Below are 18,774 nucleotides of genomic sequence, written 5' to 3'. Positions count from 1 at the left end.
ACTCTAAATATGTCTGGGGAGAAGTCATTTAAGTGAAGAATAAGCTTTTAGTCTGGTGAACCTTTGAAATGTAGATTGTCACTAAGCCAAGGTATTTGGTTTAGTTTCGTTAAAAAAAAAAAGGACATGGCCTTCCAGTGATACAATTTCCCGCTATTTTAGAAGTATCCTTTATGGTATAATTTCCAAAACAATAGAGAAGAAATTATCTAGATTGGTTTAATGCACGAACCAAGTAATTCCATATACTTTTCCTTCTTTGTCTATATTCTTCATTTGTGAATTGGCAACAAGACTCATTTACAAGCTCATGCAAGGTTTTTCAATGAGCAACCATTAATGGACTTGTGGAATAACAATTCTACTGTAAGGCAAAATTCACTCATATTTGCTTATGAATATTTACATAATCCTACAGACTTCTCCAGATATAACTGAACTCTCTCAGGGACCACACAGACTTTACATCCAACCTGGACAGCTCTGGACAGGACTGAAGAGATAAAAAGTTAGTATGCACTCTGAAAAGCACTATTTTTCTCATCCCAGTTCACTTTAGTTAAGCAATTTCCTAAGGTAATAAGTGATCCTATCAAAAAAAATAAGTCTCTAACCTTTGTTTGGTTGGATTAAAAGTTTTTCTATCTTAATTGTCACAGAAAATGGGGTCTGTGTGAAGTTGGTGCACACGTTGGAGATTGTCACAGGGGTCACAGTGACCAGACTGTGACTGACCAGAAACACAGTGAGATGGGGCAAAAAGGTCAAAGAAACTCAATAGAAAAAGCCCTGTGTACACTGATCCCTTCATATATGACCCCCTGTTTTTCCAAGGCCAATATAACTTATAATCAACTAAAGACAAGACCAAGAAGTCAACTTCAATTCCAGGAAAACTGGACAAACAGATGTCTGGTAGTTTGAGTCTAACATTTTAAAATATATTTTTATTGATTTTAGAGAGGAAGGAAGAGAGAGAGAGATAGAAACATCAATGAGAGAGAACTGTTGATCGGCTGCCTCCTGCAAGCCCCTACTGGGGGCCAAGCCTGCAACAGGGCATGTGTCCTTGATTGGAATCGAACCTAGGACCCTTCAGTCCACAGGCCAATGCTCTATCCACTGAGTCAAACCAGCTAGAGCTTGAGTCTAACATTTTAATTCAAATAGCTCCACTTGGCTAAAGGTTACTGTATTAGACCAATTTTAGACAAAGGCAGATCAAAAGCTCTAGAGTGCCCTGACTGGTTTGGCTCAGTGGATAGAGTATCGGCCTGAGGACTGAAGGGTCCCGGGTTCAATTCCAGTCAAGGGCATGTACCTTGGTTGCAGGCACATCCCCAGTAGGGGGTGTACAGGAGGCAACTGATCGATGTTTCTCTCTCATCGATGTTTCTAACTCTCTATCCCTCTCCCTTCCTCTCTGTAAAAAAAATCAATAAAATATATTTTTTTAAAAAATAAAAAAGCTCTAGAGTAAGGCAGATGAAAGAACATGTTTTTTCTAAATAATCCACTTAACTATATTCAGAACTGATCACTTAATTCAACTTACAAAGCTCTTCTTAATTTTATGAATTTTCTGTCATATTCTACAGTTATAATTTTTCTACTATGCTCCCTTAGTTTTGATATTCTTTTTTTAAAAAAACAAACACATGCCCTAACCGGTTTGGCTCAGTGGACAGAGCGTTGACCTGCGTACTGAAGGGTCCCAGGTTCAATCCCGGTCAAGGGCATGTACCCTGGTTGTGGGCACATCCCCAGTAGCAGGTGTGCAGGAGGCAGGTGATCCATGTTTCTCTCTCATGGATGTTTCTAACTCTCTATCCCTCTCCCTTCCTCTCTGTAAAAAATCAATAAAATATATATTTTTTAAAAAAAAGATTAAAAACAAACAAACACATTTTTATTGATTTCAGAGAGGAAGGGAGAGGGAGAGATAGAAACATCTGATAAGAGAGAATCATTGATCAGCTACCTCTTGCTCGCCCCTCAATGGGGATCGAGCCCCATACCTGGGCATGTGCCCTAACGGGGAATCTACAAGGCCAGGCTGGTTTTGACATTGTTGAATATTCTTCATACAAAAGCTCTGAATGCCTTACATATTTGATACATATTTTCATATTCTTCATTATCTTTTCTTAAGTTGGATTTTTAAAATCTGTCTTATCAGGAAAAAGTACAGAACAAAAAAAAAACCACGTATTTTTCCATATATAAGATGCTATTTTTTTCTAAATTTGTTAGACTGAAAATTGAGGGGCGTCTTATACACGGAAGTCAGCTGAGGAGAGAGCCGCCCCCTGCGCGTAGCTGCCCATACCTTGTCAAGCAGGCTTCCTGCAATCACGAGCCCTATTGTTACTGACATCGGCTGATGCCATAATTGGAGGTGGAGGTGGAGAGTGCACAGATGCAACAGGGACCAGAGCGTTCTGAGCCATAAAGGTGTCAAAAAATAAAAAGATAAATACTGGTAAGCAATTGTCTTGCTCTGCAAAATTCAAACAATGTCATCAGCTACGCAAAAGAGCATGGATATAGAGCTGCAGAGAGACAATTAGGACCTGCTCCCACTAAGTGTATGATCAGACAGTGGAGAAAACAGGAAGAACAACTCCTTAAGATGACAAAAAAGAAGGCCTTAAGAGGAAAACCAACAAAATGGGCAAACTTGGAGCAGCACCAGAGTGTGTCAACCAAGCTTACTCAATGTCAGGCAAGAATGTTTGCAAGCGAAATAAACATTGTTGATTTTACAGGAAAGGCAAAATGGTGCTTCAATTTCATGAGAAGAAAAGGGTTGGCCATGAGAACATGAACAAAGTTCAGAAAATGCCACCAGTTTATGAGGATGATCTCACATATATAGACAGTGACTCAGAAGATAGCAGGGATACAATAGAAGTTGAAATGACTGGAACTAACAGTGATGAAGAAGAGAGCAGTGATGCAACAGAGGCTGAATAAAGTGATATACTGCATAATATCATAGTACTGGTATATAAACATTACCTGCGATAATTACTAAATAAAAATGTGTTCTGTTTTATATTTAAAATATTGATTTCTTAATTTTGGGTTGGAAAAGTGGGGGCTGTCTTATACATGAGGGCATCTTATAAACGGAAAAATACAGTAAATAAATAAATAAAGCACACACACACACACACACACACAAAGATAAAATTTGTCTTATCACAAATGGATATAGACGTTTTAGAAAACATTGTTCTTGCTCATTTTAAATGACCGCCTGAAGATGGAGGTTCCTTCTCAAAATTCAAAAAAGTACTGTGACATCAAAAGAAATTGTGAAGTTATACATTTATTGCCAGAAACTTAAGTATATTTTAGACTTTGAGCCCTAGAATTATAAATTGCAAAAGTCAAAGTACTTTTCTCCTAATGTGTGTAGTGAATGGAAGATACCATGCTTCTAAGACCTTACTTGGAATTATGGAGTGTCAAAGGCCTGACAAAGAATGAAATATTTCTAAGTTAAATTTTAATCAAGAGCCCATAACCTAAAGTATTCATCACCTGGTACACATAATTTTACACTTGTCTAGTCTCAGAAGTTAGCCCTCTCTCATTCAAGGGCACTAGATCATAACAGAAGCATAAACAACTTTATCAAAGGTTATGTGGTTCTTTCTCTTATATTCAGTGTTTTAGTAATTTTCTCTTTAGTTTGGAAAAATAATTCTTTTTTTTTCTTTTTTTTTTTTTAATATATTTTATTGATTTTTTACAGAGAGGAAGGGAGAGAAATAGAGAGCCAGAAACATCGATGAGAGAGAAGCATCGATCAGCTGCCTCCTGCACACCTCCCACTGGGGATGCGCCCACAACCAAGGTACATGCCCTTGACCGGAATCGAACCTGGGACCCCTCAGTCCGCAGGCCGACGCTCCATCCACTGAGCCAAACCGGTTCGGCGGAAAAATAATTCTTTACAGCCTATTAACTTAAGTAAGGCACTCAACTTTTTCCATGAGAAAAAAATATCTTTCACACCTTTGGTAAAGCATCTTGGCAGACGAGAAGGAGTGATAATGAGAGCCAACAGTGCTAGATTATGATGGGAAAGAAGAAAGGTAAGGCTGTGGCATATGACCAAGGATGAGGTCAGGCTGAAACCAAGTCTCTACTGACTCTCACTCTCTTGGAGTCTAGAGTGTCTCTTTCTGTTGGAAATGATCTTTAAGACAGGAGCATAGTCACTCTTATTAGTTTCCTATTGCTGCTGTAGCAAATTACCACAAACTTAGTAGCTTAAACAACACAAATTTATCTTACAATTTTGGAGGTCAGAAGTCCAAAATGGGCCTCATTGAGCTATATCAGTGATGGCGAACCTTTTGAGCCCGGCGTGTCAGCATTTTGAAAAACCCTAACTTAACTCTGGTGCCGTGTCACATATAGAAATTTTTTGATATTTGCAACCATAGTAAAACAAAGACTTATATTTTTGATATTTATTTTATATATTTAAATGCCATTTAACAAAGAAAAATAAACCAAAAAAATGAGTTCGCGTGTCACCTCTGACACGTGTGTCATAGGCTCGCCATCACTGGGCTATATCAAGGTATCATCAGGGCTGCATCAGGGAGAATGTGTTACATTGCCTTTTCTAGCTTCTAGAGCTGGCTGCATTCTTTGGTTCATGGCCCTCTCCTCCATCTACAGTCAACAATGACAGCACTCCAACCTCTGTGCCCACTGTCACATCTCCTTCTAAGGCTGACTCTCCTACCTGTTTCACTTTACAAGGACCCTTGTGATTACACTGGGCCCAACCAGGTAATCCAGGACAATGTGCCCATCTCAAGACCCTTAACTTAATCACAGATTTGAAGTCACTTTTGCATGTAAGGTTCAGAGGTTTAGGAAGTGGATATCTTTGGGGAGTCATTATTCTGCCTACAAAGTCACCCAAGTCACAAGTACCACCACCAACTATGGCATTTGGACATTCCTAGTAAGTAATGTTGCCACAAATTCTTTGAAGCTCCTTCCTTTCAAGAGATGGAGAATATTTCCCCACCCCTTGAATCTGAACTAGCCTTATGACTTGCTTTGACCAACAGAATGTGGTAGAAGGGATAAGCAAGTTTCAGAGCTGAAAACTCAAGAGGTCTCGAAACTTCCATCTTCATCCTCTTCGATTGCTATTCTAAGACTGCCATATAAGGAAGCTGGTCTAGCTGACTGGAGAATGACAGGCTATGTGGAAGAGAATAAGGCAATCCAAGTGAGAGCCAGACATGCCAACTCTCCAGCTAAAGACAGCTACATACAGGATTCTGGTCAAGATGGCAGTGTAGGTAAATGCAATACTCGAAGCCACAACAAAATTACAACTAAACTACAGAACAACCATCATTCAGAACCACCTGAAATCTAATCAAATGGAAGTCCTACAACTAGGAATTTAAAGTGACATCTAGACTGGTGAGAGGGGTGGAAACATAGACTGGGCTGGTCACTCAACCATGTTAGTGGTTTAAAATTGGGAAGGATATCTTGGCTGTAGAAGTCCCCTGAGGAGGGGTCCCAGCCCCAAAAGAGGCCTCCCAGTCCAGGGTTCCAGAGCCAGGAAGAGAAGTCTACATAACTTCTGACTATAAAACCCAGCAGGGATTGTGGCTGAGAGAGACAGAGGGCTGCTGGAGTCCTAGGGCATTCCTCTTAAAGGACCCAAGCATGGATTTACTCTGACTCACTCCCTCTGAGCTCCAGCGCTGGGCAGTAGCTTGAAAGGAACCAGGGATATAATGGGAGTAAGTGAATTGTCTGGCATCAGGGCAAGAGTTGGGAGGCAGCTTTCTGCCAGACAAAAGTGCTGGCAAAGGCCATTGGTTCCTTTTCTGAATCCCCACCCCCAATGAGCCAGTATGCAGGCACCAGATCTAAGTCTCCATCAACCTGGTTCAGCCCTAGTGATTCCCTGAGACCCTGTCCCATTCAAATTGAGGGCACGCAAGCCATTCCCAGTCACTTTTCCACACAAATGACCTCTCTTGCCTCTTGCTTCAAACTTTCTACAATCTCTCAAACAAACAGCATCTGGCCTCTGCCTACCTGCTACCTCTTGCTAAGTGGCCCTAGGCCTGGCACTAGCAGCAGTCAGCCTTGGATGGCAGCTTGGCCTCTTCTGGGCATCTCCAGCGCAGATAGCAGCCATCTGCAGATCCCTCTGTAGCTCATGCCATGTGGCCCCAGGCAGGGCACAGGCAGTGACTGACTTTGCACCTCTCGAGAGACCCCAAGGCCAATGAACCACACTGTTATCCATGTCCATGAATTCTCTTTCTTGTTCAATCCCTCCACCCCTACTCCCTACTAGAGCTGTCTGCCTGTTCTCTATGAGTCTATCTCTATTTTGCTTGGTAGTTCAGTTTGTTCATTAAATTCCACATGAGTGAAGTCAGATGATACTTGTCTTTCTCTGACTGGCTTATTTCACTTAGCATAATGTTCTCCAGGTCTATGCTTGCTGTTGCAAATGGTAAAATTTTCTTTCTTTTTACGGCAGAGTAGTATTCCATTGTGTAAATGTACCACAGCCTTTTTATCCACTTATCTGACAGACAGACACTTGGGCTGCTTCCAAATCTTGGCTATTGTAAATAATGCTGCAATGAACATAGAGGTACATATATTCTTTTATTTTTTTAAATATATTTTTATTGATTTCAGAGAGGAAGGGAGGAGATAGAAACATCAATGATGAGAGAGAATCACTGATTGGCTGCCTCCTGCACGCCACCTCACTGGGGATTAAGCCTGCAACCTGGGCATGTGCCCTGACCAGGAATTGAACAGCGACCACCTGGTTCATAGGTCAACACTCAATCACTGAGCCACCCCGGTTGGGCAGGGGTACATATATTCTTTTGAATTAGTGTTTTGATTTTCTTAGAATAAATTCCAGAAGTGGAATCACTGAGTCATAAGGCAGTTCAATTTTTAATTTTCTGAGGTAACTCCATACTGCTTTCCACAGTGACTGCACAATCAGCATTCCCAACCAACAGTGTGCAAGGGTTCCCTTTTCTCCACAACCTCGCCAACACTTGCTGTTTGTTGACTTATTGGTGATAAAGTTTTTTTTTTTAATATACTTTATTGATTTTTTTTTTTACAGAGAGGAAGGGAGAGGAATAGAGAGTTAGAAACATCCATGAGAGAGAAACATGGATCAACTGCCTCCTGCACACCCCCTACTGGGGATGTGCCCACAACCAAGGTACATGCCCTTGACCGGTATCGAACCTGGGACCCTTTAGTCTGCAAGCTGACGCTCTATCCACTGAGCCAAACCAGTTAGGGCGGTGATAAAGTTTTTACATACTTCTGTTTCCACCTGAAGATAACCAATAATGGCAAGGCAAGACAAGAGTGAGATACTGAGATATTAAGAACTAAACACAAGGAGGGGAGGCTTTGAGACTCTATCCCATATAATAAAAGCCTAATATGCTAAGTGCCGGTCGTCTCTTCAACCAATCAAAGCATAATATGCTAACAGCATGCTAAGGATGCTCAGCTGCTCGCTATGACATGCGCTGACCACCAGGGGGCAGACAGTTGACCGGTTGACCAGTCGCTATGACGTGCACTGACCACCAGGAGGCAGGCGCTCTGACTGGTAGGTTAGCTTGCTGCTGGGGTCCAGCCAATCAGGACTGAGCGAGACGGGCTGGACACACCCTGGAGCCCTCCCATGGTCCCTCCCCGGCCCCAATCGTGCATCAATGGGGTCCCTCAGACTGGCCTGCGCCCTCTCGCAACCCGGGACCCCTCGGGGATGTCAAAGAGCCAGTTTCGGCCCAATCCCGCAGGCCAGGCTGAGGGACCCCACTGGTGCACAAATTCATGCACCGGGCCTCTAGTATATCATATTTTGTTCCTCTATATCAGGGGTGGGGAATGTCTGGCCCGTGGGCCACATAAGACCCGTGAAATCATTTGGTCTGGCCCTGCCAAGGCATTAGGGGTAAGTTTATTAAATGTTTGACTAAAAGAGCAGGCTAATTTTTAAGTTGATAATTTTGGAGGGCCCAGGAATGATGTTATAAATATCCAAATGGCCCTTGGTAGAAAAAAAATTCTCCACCCCTACTCTATATGGGTTAGAATACCTAAACTTACAATAAAACAGAAAAGCTCATACCACAAGGGCAGGAATGAAAAGCAAACAAGCTGTAAGGGACAGGGGTGGAAATAACTTTAGAAAAGCCAAGCAAATAGACACATCAGTGACAAAATCAAAGTCTAAAACCAAAGAATTGGAAAGTGATCATTCCAATATTATTTGACACAAAGAGCTTTTATAAAAATTATCTGAAGTCTTCCTAAGATTTTCTGGTAAGAGGTAATGATCTCACTTATTTTGGTGGCTCAAATTACATACTCCATCAGTTAATGTCATCAACTAAAATGCTGGTCTTAAGTAAAAATTCCCACATAATTTTAAACAGTCACTGAAGGCAAAAAAAAAAAAGTTAATTATCTACTTTCAGTACCTCTAACCTAACTCAGTCCCATGATATACCACTATCAGATATGCCATTTCTTCATGCTTGCCTCCTTTCTCTACTCAACAAAATTAATTCTCAGGAAAGGATCAAAATTCATTCACATTTTAAGATTAACAAAACTAAAAAAAAAAAAAAAGATTAACAAAACTAATGAGCACTCAACTTTATTTCTTCGATATCCAGTGAACATTCTCAAAACTCTGAAATTGCAGATATCAGCAAAAAAGATGAATTAGGAGATGACCAGAATGTTGCTAAAGCTACACCTTATAAAAGCCGATCCCAATAACTTAGTATTTGCTATTGTGGGAAAGCAAAGAACAGTGTCTGTTTTTCCTTTTTTCACATGGCTGCTAGGTTACACTAAATTTTCCAACTTCCTTTGTGGCTACATGTGTCAATGGGCAGGGGTATACCTTTCCCTTGGCTAGAATGTGGATGTAATGTTGGAAGCTGGTGGTGAAGCCACAATACAAGCCATGGATTGCCCCCAAGACCTCTTCAATGTGAAAAAAAACAAACTCTATTTTTGAGGTCTCTGTGAGAATAGCCAAAACTATATTCTAATTGATACAACTTTTCTAGCAAGCTACAGCCAATGTCACACTTTACTACCATGTCCAAATTCCTAAGTTAAATATTTCTTTAAAGAAGTAGGACTCTGGTTGAAAGCTTTAAGTCATTTATCTAAGGAATCAATAAATAGCAGTAACAAGATTATAATATTGCTTTTTATTGAACACACCATCTTTCTTATCTAATGTTCAAAAAATTGCTGGCTCTGCTTACAGGGAAGCAGCATAATATAGTACAAATGTCAAAGTGTCTAAAAACAGTTGAGTGCCTTTTTGGGGGGTAAGCATGATTATGAAGGTGAGTAGGGGAAAATCTCTATAACTACATGGAATCACCATGATAGCTAAAAGTTAAGCCCTTTTAGACTTTCCACTTTAAAGGTGCAGAGTAGTGTTATTAATAAACTGTAAATAGCCTGGCCAGCGTGGCTCAGTGGTTGAGCATTGACCTATGAACTAGGAGGTCACAGTTCAATTCCCGGTCAGGGCACATGCCCAGGTTGTGGACTTGATCCCCAGTAGGGGGTGTACAGGAGGCAGCCAATCAATGGTTCTCTCTCATCATTGATGTTCCTATCTCTCTCTCCCTCTCCCTTCCTCTCTGGAATCAATAAAAATATATTTAAAAAATAAAATGTAGATTTCTTTCTTAAATGGATATATATTTTATCTTTCCTTGACTTCTGGCTTACTTCCATGTTTATTACTTAGGAATATGGACATGGATGGTATAAGACAGGCAAAAAGACTTGGTTTGGCTGAAAATAGTCAATGCTTCCCTTCTTTCATTAAAACTAAATTGTATTTTTTTTAATATATTTTATTGGTTTTTTACAGAGAGGAAGGGAGAGGGATAGAGAGTTAGAACATCGATGAGAGAGAAACATTGATCAGCTGCCTCCTGCACACTCCCGACTGGGGATGTGCCCGCAACCAAGGTACATGTCCTTGACCGGAATCGATCCTGGGACCCTTGAGTCTGCAGGCCGATGCTCTATCCACTGAGCCAAACCGGTTAGGGCAAATAAAACTAAATTGTAGTTCTAGCTGGTGTTGCTCAGTGGTTGGAGCATCAGCTGGTGCACTGAAGGGTCTCAAGTTCGACATCCAGTCAAGGGCATGTACCTGGGTTGTAGGTTCGATCCCCAGCCCCAGTCAGGGCACATGTGGGAGGCAACCAATTAACGTGTCTCTCTCATATCGATGTTTCTCTTTCTGTCTTTCCCCCTCCCTTCCACTCTCTCTAAAAATCAATGGAAAAAATATCCTCAGGTGAGGATTAGGATTTACCCAAAGAAAAATCACCAACACAGGTTTAGAAAGGCAAACACTGTTACTTTTACTAACCATCTTTGTCATAATTTTATTAGCAAACTGTACTGTTCAGCTTTATATTTTAACTAGAGGCCCGATGCACGAAATTCGTGCAAGGGGCTTGGCCCTCGCAGCCCCAGCTGCCTCGGCCCTCGCAGCCCTGGCTTCGTCCAGAAGGTTGTCCGGACGATCGTTCTGCTGTTCAGTCTAATTAGCATATTAGCTCTTTATTATATAGGATATGCCTCAACTTCAAAAGGCTACTTTTGTAACTGTGTGAGGTGGTATTAATTAAACTTACTGTCATGATCATTTCACAATTCATCGTATAGCAAATCATTATATTGTACACCCTAAATACAATGTTATATATCAATTATATCTCAATAAAACTGGAAAAAATACTAGTACAGTAAAATCATAAGAACCATACTTACCTTAAAATATGGAGTATTTTTCCAATATTTTTTAAATCTTACATGTAAAATTTACTGTTCTAAATGGCATTACAACTCTCCACATGGAATCACACAAAATATAATAAAAATGTAAAACATTAAAGAAAAAAAGGTTACTTGATTAAGTACTAGACAAGATAGCTTTTTTAAAAATATCACATTTGCCTCAATGAAAGTATACTTTCATGCCAAGTATACTTTCATACTTTCTTTTTTTTCCAAGTAGTTTTCTTGATAAGATAATCTAACATTTTAATAACTCAACTGCATATTAACACAGAAAATGTAGCTAATCACAGACTTTTATTTATTTTTTTGCTTATTTTAGAGAGAGAGAGGAGAGAAAGAGGGAGGGAAAGAAAGAGGGGGAAGGAGAGAGGGAGGGAGGAACATGAATTTGTTGTTCCACTTAGTTATGCATTCATTGGTTGATTCTTGTATGTACCCTCACCCAGAATCAAATGCACAACCTTGGTGTATCGGGACTCCTCTCTAAACCAAGCATGTCAAACTCGCGGCCGGCGGGCTGAAATGGTATGTAAAAAACATTTTAATAAAAATTTTGTAACTTTTTACAATATCCTGTTATACATAATTATTAATGAACTACAACGTTCACTAATGACTGATTACTATAATCGTGTTGCATTCATTTCCCTTAAACGCCTTGGGTGCAGGCGCACCATTTCTCTCCACTAATACTAGCAGCGAATATTTTAGCAGCCAATTGCCGCGTCATTAGTCTTGTACTGACTTGTTTGGTGTGAGCAACAGGAAATATTTCGCTTTTGGAGAACAAGAAAAATAGGTTTATTTGCGTTATGCTTATTAATTTGTGCGGTTATTCAGTGTCTGGTAAGTTAATGTTCAAGAAAAAAATATTAATTTTTATTAAAATGTTCTATTATTTTATATTAACGATTACTCATTTATTTCAGCCCTTTGTATTCAGCATGTCTCTATCGAAATAAACCTACGTTTCTATGAAAATTGAAGCTTTAGTTTTTTTGGGGCCCACATAAACTGAAACCTTGTTTATTTGGCCCGTGTTAGCCTTTGAGTTTGACATCCTTGCTCTAACCAATTGAGCTACCTGGTCAGGGCTATGCTGATTACTGACGTTTAGAAAATATCTATATTTAGAAAGAGGTAATCTTTTGGAGACTTGACTTTAAGGAGTGAACCACGATGAACTATACAGATGATACTGTACAATGGAAACCTGTAAATTTTATTAATTGATATCACCCCAATAAAGTCAATAATTTTTTTTATGAGAAAGAGGTAATATTTGGGTGCTTATTATGTACCAGTCACTGTGCTAAAGAGATTTATGTGCATTATCTCACTTAATCCTATGAGGCAGGCACTATATTAGCATAACTATTCTACCAAGGGGAAGTAGAGTTTAAATTTTGTACCCTACTCTGCTAATAAATAATTAATCAAGTCTTTGAACTCAGAGCTCAAGAAAGATCCTTAACTTCATTCCTGTTCAAAACAGTTGTCTCTAGGTACAATAGATCTTAATTAAAATCTCCAGAAAATTAAAGTTACATTATAGCACAAACTTCATAAACGATGACTGAATTTCCCCTTAGCCTTCTCTTTAATATGCCAAAGTAATTCTAGACCCTGAGCTTCCCTAAACTTTAATCATTTATGGTGCTTTCTGCTGTACCTACCCATTAGAACAATTTAAAAAAACATTACCACCACCAATTATTTTCAAAAGCCCAAAGATACTAATCAAGGGATCCTAATAGTCTTAAACACTATCCTCAAACCAAAAGATAAATGGAGATTGGGAAACTTGCATTCTAAAGTGCCACCATCCAGATAAAATTACTCTGTGAATTAGAGTAATTTCAATCAGATTCTATAAAACTGAACATTTTTCTCAAGACCAGAATTAAAGAGTAACTATAATATGGTTTAAGGGCCCAAACTCTGAAACATAAAATGGTCTGCCACATGGCAAATTAATAGCAAAAGGCAGGTAGTAGGGACTAGGGAGAGCAGCAATAGTGTAGAAAAGTAGTAACAAAAATCATTACAAGCCATGACCGGTTTGGCTCAGTGGATAGAGCGTCCGCCTGCGGACTGAAGGGTCCCGGGTTTGATTCTGGTCAGGGGCATGTACCTTGGATGCGGGCGCATCCCCAGTGGGGGGTGTGCAGGAGGCAGCTGATCGATGTTTCTCTCTCATCGATGTTTCTAACTCTCTATCCCTCTCTCTTCCTCTCTGTAAAAAATCAATAAAATATATATAAAAAAATCATTACAAAATGATTTACCTATTCATTTCACTGGCCATTCTGCCTTAATACAAGACTGTAATTGTTCTCAAAAACCATATGCTGCTTAAAATAAGACTAATATCTTACTACATGGTATCCTGAGTTTTAAGTAACACATTACATATTATGAGAAACAACAATGGCATTTTATTTATTTAATATATATTTTTATTGATTTCAGAGAAGGGAGAGGGAGAGAGAGCTACAAACATCAATGATGAGAGAGAATCATTGATTGGCTGCCTCCTGCACGCCCTCCACTGGGAACAGAGCCCAAACCTGGGCATGTGCCCTAGACGGGAATTGAACCTGGGACCCTTCAGTCCACAGGCGGACACTCTATCCCAGCCGTGGGCAAACTACGGCCAGCGGGCCGGATCCCGCCCGTTTGAAATGAATAAAACTAAAAAAAAAAAAAAAGACCGTACCCTTTTATGTAATGATGTTTACTTTGAATTTATATTAGTTCACACAAACACTCCATCCATGCTTTTGTTCCGGCCCTCCGGTCCAGTTTAAGAACCCATTGTGGCCCTCGAGTCAAAAAGTTTGCCCACCCCTGCTCTATCCACTGAGCCAAACTGGCTAGGGCAACAACAGCATTTTATAAGCATTAGAAACTCAATTACATTTTCTTATAGAGCACTTGCATTTATGACTGTAACAGTCATTAATATACAACAAACTTTTAGATAATAGAAACCTGTGTATGTGTACACAGGTTAATTGTATAACTTAGTAATCGTTCTTATGATTATTGCCTTTAAAATGCAAATGATCACACCATAAGAACAACTTATTTTTATAAGTGTCACATCAGCTATTTGGTAACCAAGTATCAGATATATTTTTAAAATAATTAAGTTATCAGGCTAGAGTCTACTTAATATAATGCACTCAGTAAACTCAGTTATTAAATGGAGGAAGTGTAGCAGGAGATTCCACTTCAGTTGTGTGACAGGAAGTACTAGCTATGGAAGTTTAGAAACAGGAATACCAAGTTCTGTTTCAGCAAAAGAAAGAAAGGAAAACATGCTTGGCGAATAAGGGTAAAAGAGGAAGTTCGTTTTGGTGAACAATAAGCCACTTAAGACAATCCAAAGTAGTTAAAAAAAAAAAAAAAAAAGACCTCACTTTTTCAGTAGGCTTAGGTGGTAATGTACTTCCCTAGATACATGGAGCCTGGATTTGCAGTTTCACTATAACAAGACTGCTTATGGGTCACATTTTACATATCTGTAGGGAGGTATGAGTAGCTTGTGTCATTAAATTGTTAGTTTCATATCTTAAAGTTTGATATTTAATTTAGCACACCTACATAAGTAAATCATTTTTTAAAATACTAAGTTTCACAACAATGTGAATATATTTAACACTATAGAACTGTGAATTTTAAAACGGTTAAGATAGTAAATTTCATGTTGTGTTTTTTTACCACAGAAAAAGTGGGTAAGTCAATGAAGAAATTATTCCATTTAAATGTTAATAGTAACTTGCTGTGTAAAGTTTGATGACTCTAAAGCTAAATTCTTATTATGCTTAATTTTTAATAAAATAATTTGTTGTCACCTTTAACAGCCGGATTCATTTTATGTAGTTAATTTTTAGATACTTCCCTACATGAGCATGAACTACAGAGTGAAGCATTATTCTCACTTAGCATCTTTGAAATCATCTGAATTACTTATTGCCAAGAAATACTAGTCATGAAATTACTGTGTTTCTACTTCAGCTGGTTCATTCATTCAATGAAGTGCAAACCTCTCAATTAACAGAGCAACATCCCTAACTGACAGGCTTTTGTCAAAGCGTCGTAGTCCTGGATTGTGAGGTAGCAACACCCCCCACCCACACCTCCGACCACGGTGGCCCTGAACGCTAAGGTCAATATCGTTTCCAATCACCCCTCACCGGGCTCAGCCACACCAAATTGGTCAGACTTTTGTGAACTCCCATTAGATTCTGTTCAAAAAAGTGTACAACCGAGGTTAGACTGGTGGCTTGGGAAGAGCGCAAACCAACCAGCTTGGCTCGGCCACCGCTGGGAAAAGTGTCCAAGAAAAAAAAACAACAAAAAACACTGGGAAGGTTTCAACTTTGCGCAAACCCCCTATCTCAGTCACATCTACCTCCCTTCCCGAAAGGCTGCGTTCTGTGTTCTCGAAAGATCTACCCCTTTCCAACTCGAATGTCATTCCCAGATGAGCTGCCGGAGGGGCAAGCGGCGCCCCAACCCCCGTCCTCATCTCCGTGCACCTTCCCCAAGAGCCAGCGCGGGGCTCGGCTCCCGCTGCAGCCCCCAGCCCAGCCCTCCGGGGAGCCCGGCCCCAGACCCCGCCCGCGGACAGGGCAGCCCGACCGAGTCAGCCGGGGATCCCGGCCTGGGCTGCCCGAGGGGATGCGCTCCTGGGTCGGCAGGGGGCGACCCGAGGGGGCAGGCAGGGTCCCACCGTGCGCAGGGTAGACGGCCTCACCTTGACCCTGATCTCATAGGTGGTGAAGCGGCCTCGGCCGACCCCCACCGTCTGCGGGTTGCTCACATCGATCTCAAGGAAGTTGCTGGGCGGCCCGTAGGCGTCATTCAGGTTCTGCGGCTTGGTGATCAGCCGCCGGGTATCGGCCACCGTCTCCGCCATGTCGCTGGTGCAGCCGCCGCCGCCTCCGCGGGCTCCCTCCGCCCCCGCCGCGTTCCGCCGCCGCCGCCGCTGCTAACCGCGGGGACACCTGGCTCGCGCGCAGCGGTCGCGAGGCGAACGAGCACGTAGGGCGGGCGTTCACCCCGCGCGCGAAGCTCCTCCCCGCGCCCCTCCGGCTTCCGCCTCTCGTGCTCGGGGAAGAGACGGCTGACTCGCCGGAATGCCGCGCCCGGCCCGGGAGGCCTTGCTAAGGCCGCGGAGGGGCCTGCGGACCAGACGGAGGAGGAGGAGGCGGAGGCGGCGGAGGAGGAGCGGCGTCACGGGACTTGTAGTCAGGAACAGGTTCCGGCCGGACTACAGCGCCCACAATGCACCGGGCGAGCGCGTCGCCGTGGGAATGTGGCAGGGTTTGCGGGACCCAGGGAAGCGGGGGCGGCGCTTCCTGTCTTTTCGCGTCCTCCTGGGCCTGGAGCGGCGAGGAAAACGCGGGGAAGGGTCTTCTCGCCCCGGGGAACTGCGGGACAAAAGTTAAACGGCGAGATATGAGTGCTTTACTGGCTCTCGAAACCGAGCTGCCAACGCTGACTCGGTGCCAACCTACCCACCGCCTCCCCTTGTACCGCGGACTGTGCTTTCGTGGTAACCCTGAGCAAATGCCTCAATGACTTTGACATCACCTTCCAGAGTTTCACCAGAAACCTGTCTGATTTGGTATCTTGAAGGCTGTAAAGTAGGAGTGGAATTAAACCGTTTTTGACTGGTGGGCTCTCAGAAACAAAATAACATATAGTAGCTAGGCTGAAACCTGCCTTGAATGCCCTATGTTTGGGTGACCTGCAACTTTTTCCTTCAGTTCCCACACAGTCCCAGTTGTTACAGAATAGTAAGAAACTAGGAAAATTTCAGGAGGAGTGGAATGGGAAAGCTGAGACCGACGGTTAAACAGCAGTTTATGTCCGCCTCGTAAATCCTATCTTCCCTAAACCAAGGACACAAGAGTAAATGGTTTGCACTCCTCCCCAACTAGAGGGTCAATAGTTTAAATCTTCCAACTCAGGGAGACGGATAACAGAAATCCAATTAAGTCCCATTTGCCAACCACACCCAAGGACAGACAGACTGAGAGAGTAAATCTCATTTTGGGACATCAGCTTAAAGCAGATGAATATTCTATTGATCTGCCCTTAAGACCTCCCCTAACCGCCCAGCCTTTAAAACCCCTGAAAATGAAGGTCCCAGTGCTGCTCTCCCTTCAGGAAGCACACCCCTGGCCATTCCTCCCTTGCACCGCTCCTTTTCTTACCTACCCCCCCACCCCCATGTATCCCCTAACCTCTAAGGGACCCCCTGAGGCTTGCAACCAGGGAAGCAATGGGGAGCAGCAGCCCATCCGGGTCTAACCCTGAACCTGTCTCTAAGGCTCCTTTCCCCCCTTTTCTCTGACTTCCCAGTGAGCCAAAGCAGTCCAGCCTAGGCTCTCCTGTGGCTTCTTTTATGCCCTTCCTTGTTTCACTCTTCTATGTATATTTTTGCTGTAGTCAATAAATTCTTTGCTTGCTTTTCTACACTTGTCTCTTGATTGAAATCGTTCCCTCAAGAAGACAAGAACTGAGGTCTCCTCCTCTCCCTGGGAACATCTTTTTGGTTTAAACCATATAACCCAGGGGTTCAGGGCCATGGTCTCTCTTGACTGGCCTGCTGCTGCTCGCTTGGAGTGTATCTTCCATAAATCCCACTTTGCTTTATTTTCATTTTCCTTGACCTTAAAATCTTATGTTCTTTCAGAAACTGATGTACTTTATTTTTTATTTTTGTTAATCCTCACCTGAGAATAGTTTTTCCATTGATTTTGAGAGAGTGGAAGATGAGGAGGAGGAGGAGGAGGAGGAGAAAGAAACATCCAAGTGAGAGAGACACATCAATTGGTTGCCTCCCCCATTGCTCTGACCAGGGCCAGGGATCAAACCTGAAACCCAGGTACATGCCATTGGCTGGGAATCGAACCCAGGACCCTTCAGGGTGCTGGCCAATGCTCTAACCACTGAGCACATTGGGCAAAATTGATGTACTTTATTTTATTTTTTAATATATGTTTTTATTGATTTTAGAGAGAGGTGAAGGGAGAGAGAGAGAGAGAGAGAGAAATATGGATCAGCTGTCTCCTGTATGCCCCCTACTGGGGATTCAGCCCACAACCCATCATGTGCCCTGACCAGTAATGGATGGGACTGGTGACCTCTTGATGCATGGGATGATGCTCAACCAACTGAGCCACACTGGCTGGGCCCAATGTACTTTAAATGCTCTGTCCCTTAAACTTAAAAGTTGTCCAGATCATTAGCAACCATTTCTAATAATACTGAGAACAGTTGAAATAAAGAAATTACTTTAAAATGATGTGATTATTTTCCAAAAAGTACATTTATCAAATCAACAAATATTTATTGAAGGCCTATAGATATTTTCGATTCTAGATACTAAAGAGATAAGGGTAAGACATGGAAATTCTCTGATCTCATTGAGATCATAAATTGATAAGAAAAATACAACCCCACAGAAAAATAGGCAAAGTACTTTTCTATATGTTTTTCACATAATAAACAACAAATCAGAAGTCAAAATGCATTTAGAGTATTCACTGAAAAATCTACCTTCTATCCCTATCGCTAGCCATCTAGTTCCCCTGTTACCAGTTTCTTGTGTAATTTTGTATCCTTCCAGAAAAAGTCTAGCAGGTAAAACATGTGCATATACATATTAACAGAAATAGCATCATAGGGTACACTTTTGTACCATATTTCCCTTAATAATATCTTGAAGATAGACTCACATTTGTATAGCACCCAAGTACTCCATTACATGATGTGCCATAATTTAACTTGTCCTCTACTGATGATATATATATATATATATATATATATATATATATATAT

General features: G+C 41.6%; 1 protein-coding gene across 2 annotated transcripts in view; it reads right to left on the bottom strand.

Annotated features, from left to right (window-relative positions):
* The window catches only part of SNX3 (sorting nexin 3), a 32,135-nt gene extending 16,020 nt beyond the window's left edge, over nt 1-16,115 (bottom strand). Inside the window, exon 1 of one of the 2 annotated variants that reach the window (XM_023765129.1) lies at nt 15,680-16,115. In XM_023765129.1, coding sequence (XP_023620897.1) covers nt 15,680-15,841 — 162 coding nt within the window. In that variant the 5' untranslated portion in view covers nt 15,842-16,115. The remainder of the gene's footprint in view (nt 1-15,679) is intronic. The other variant, XM_006101698.3, reaches the window with a different exon arrangement.
* Nucleotides 16,116-18,774: the final 2,659 nt, after the last annotated feature.

This window comes from Myotis lucifugus, unplaced genomic scaffold (assembly GCF_000147115.1).
Source record: "Myotis lucifugus unplaced genomic scaffold, Myoluc2.0 scaffold_378, whole genome shotgun sequence".
NCBI lineage: Eukaryota > Metazoa > Chordata > Mammalia > Chiroptera > Vespertilionidae > Myotis > Myotis lucifugus.
This window is presented reverse-complemented; position numbering and strand designations above follow the sequence as displayed.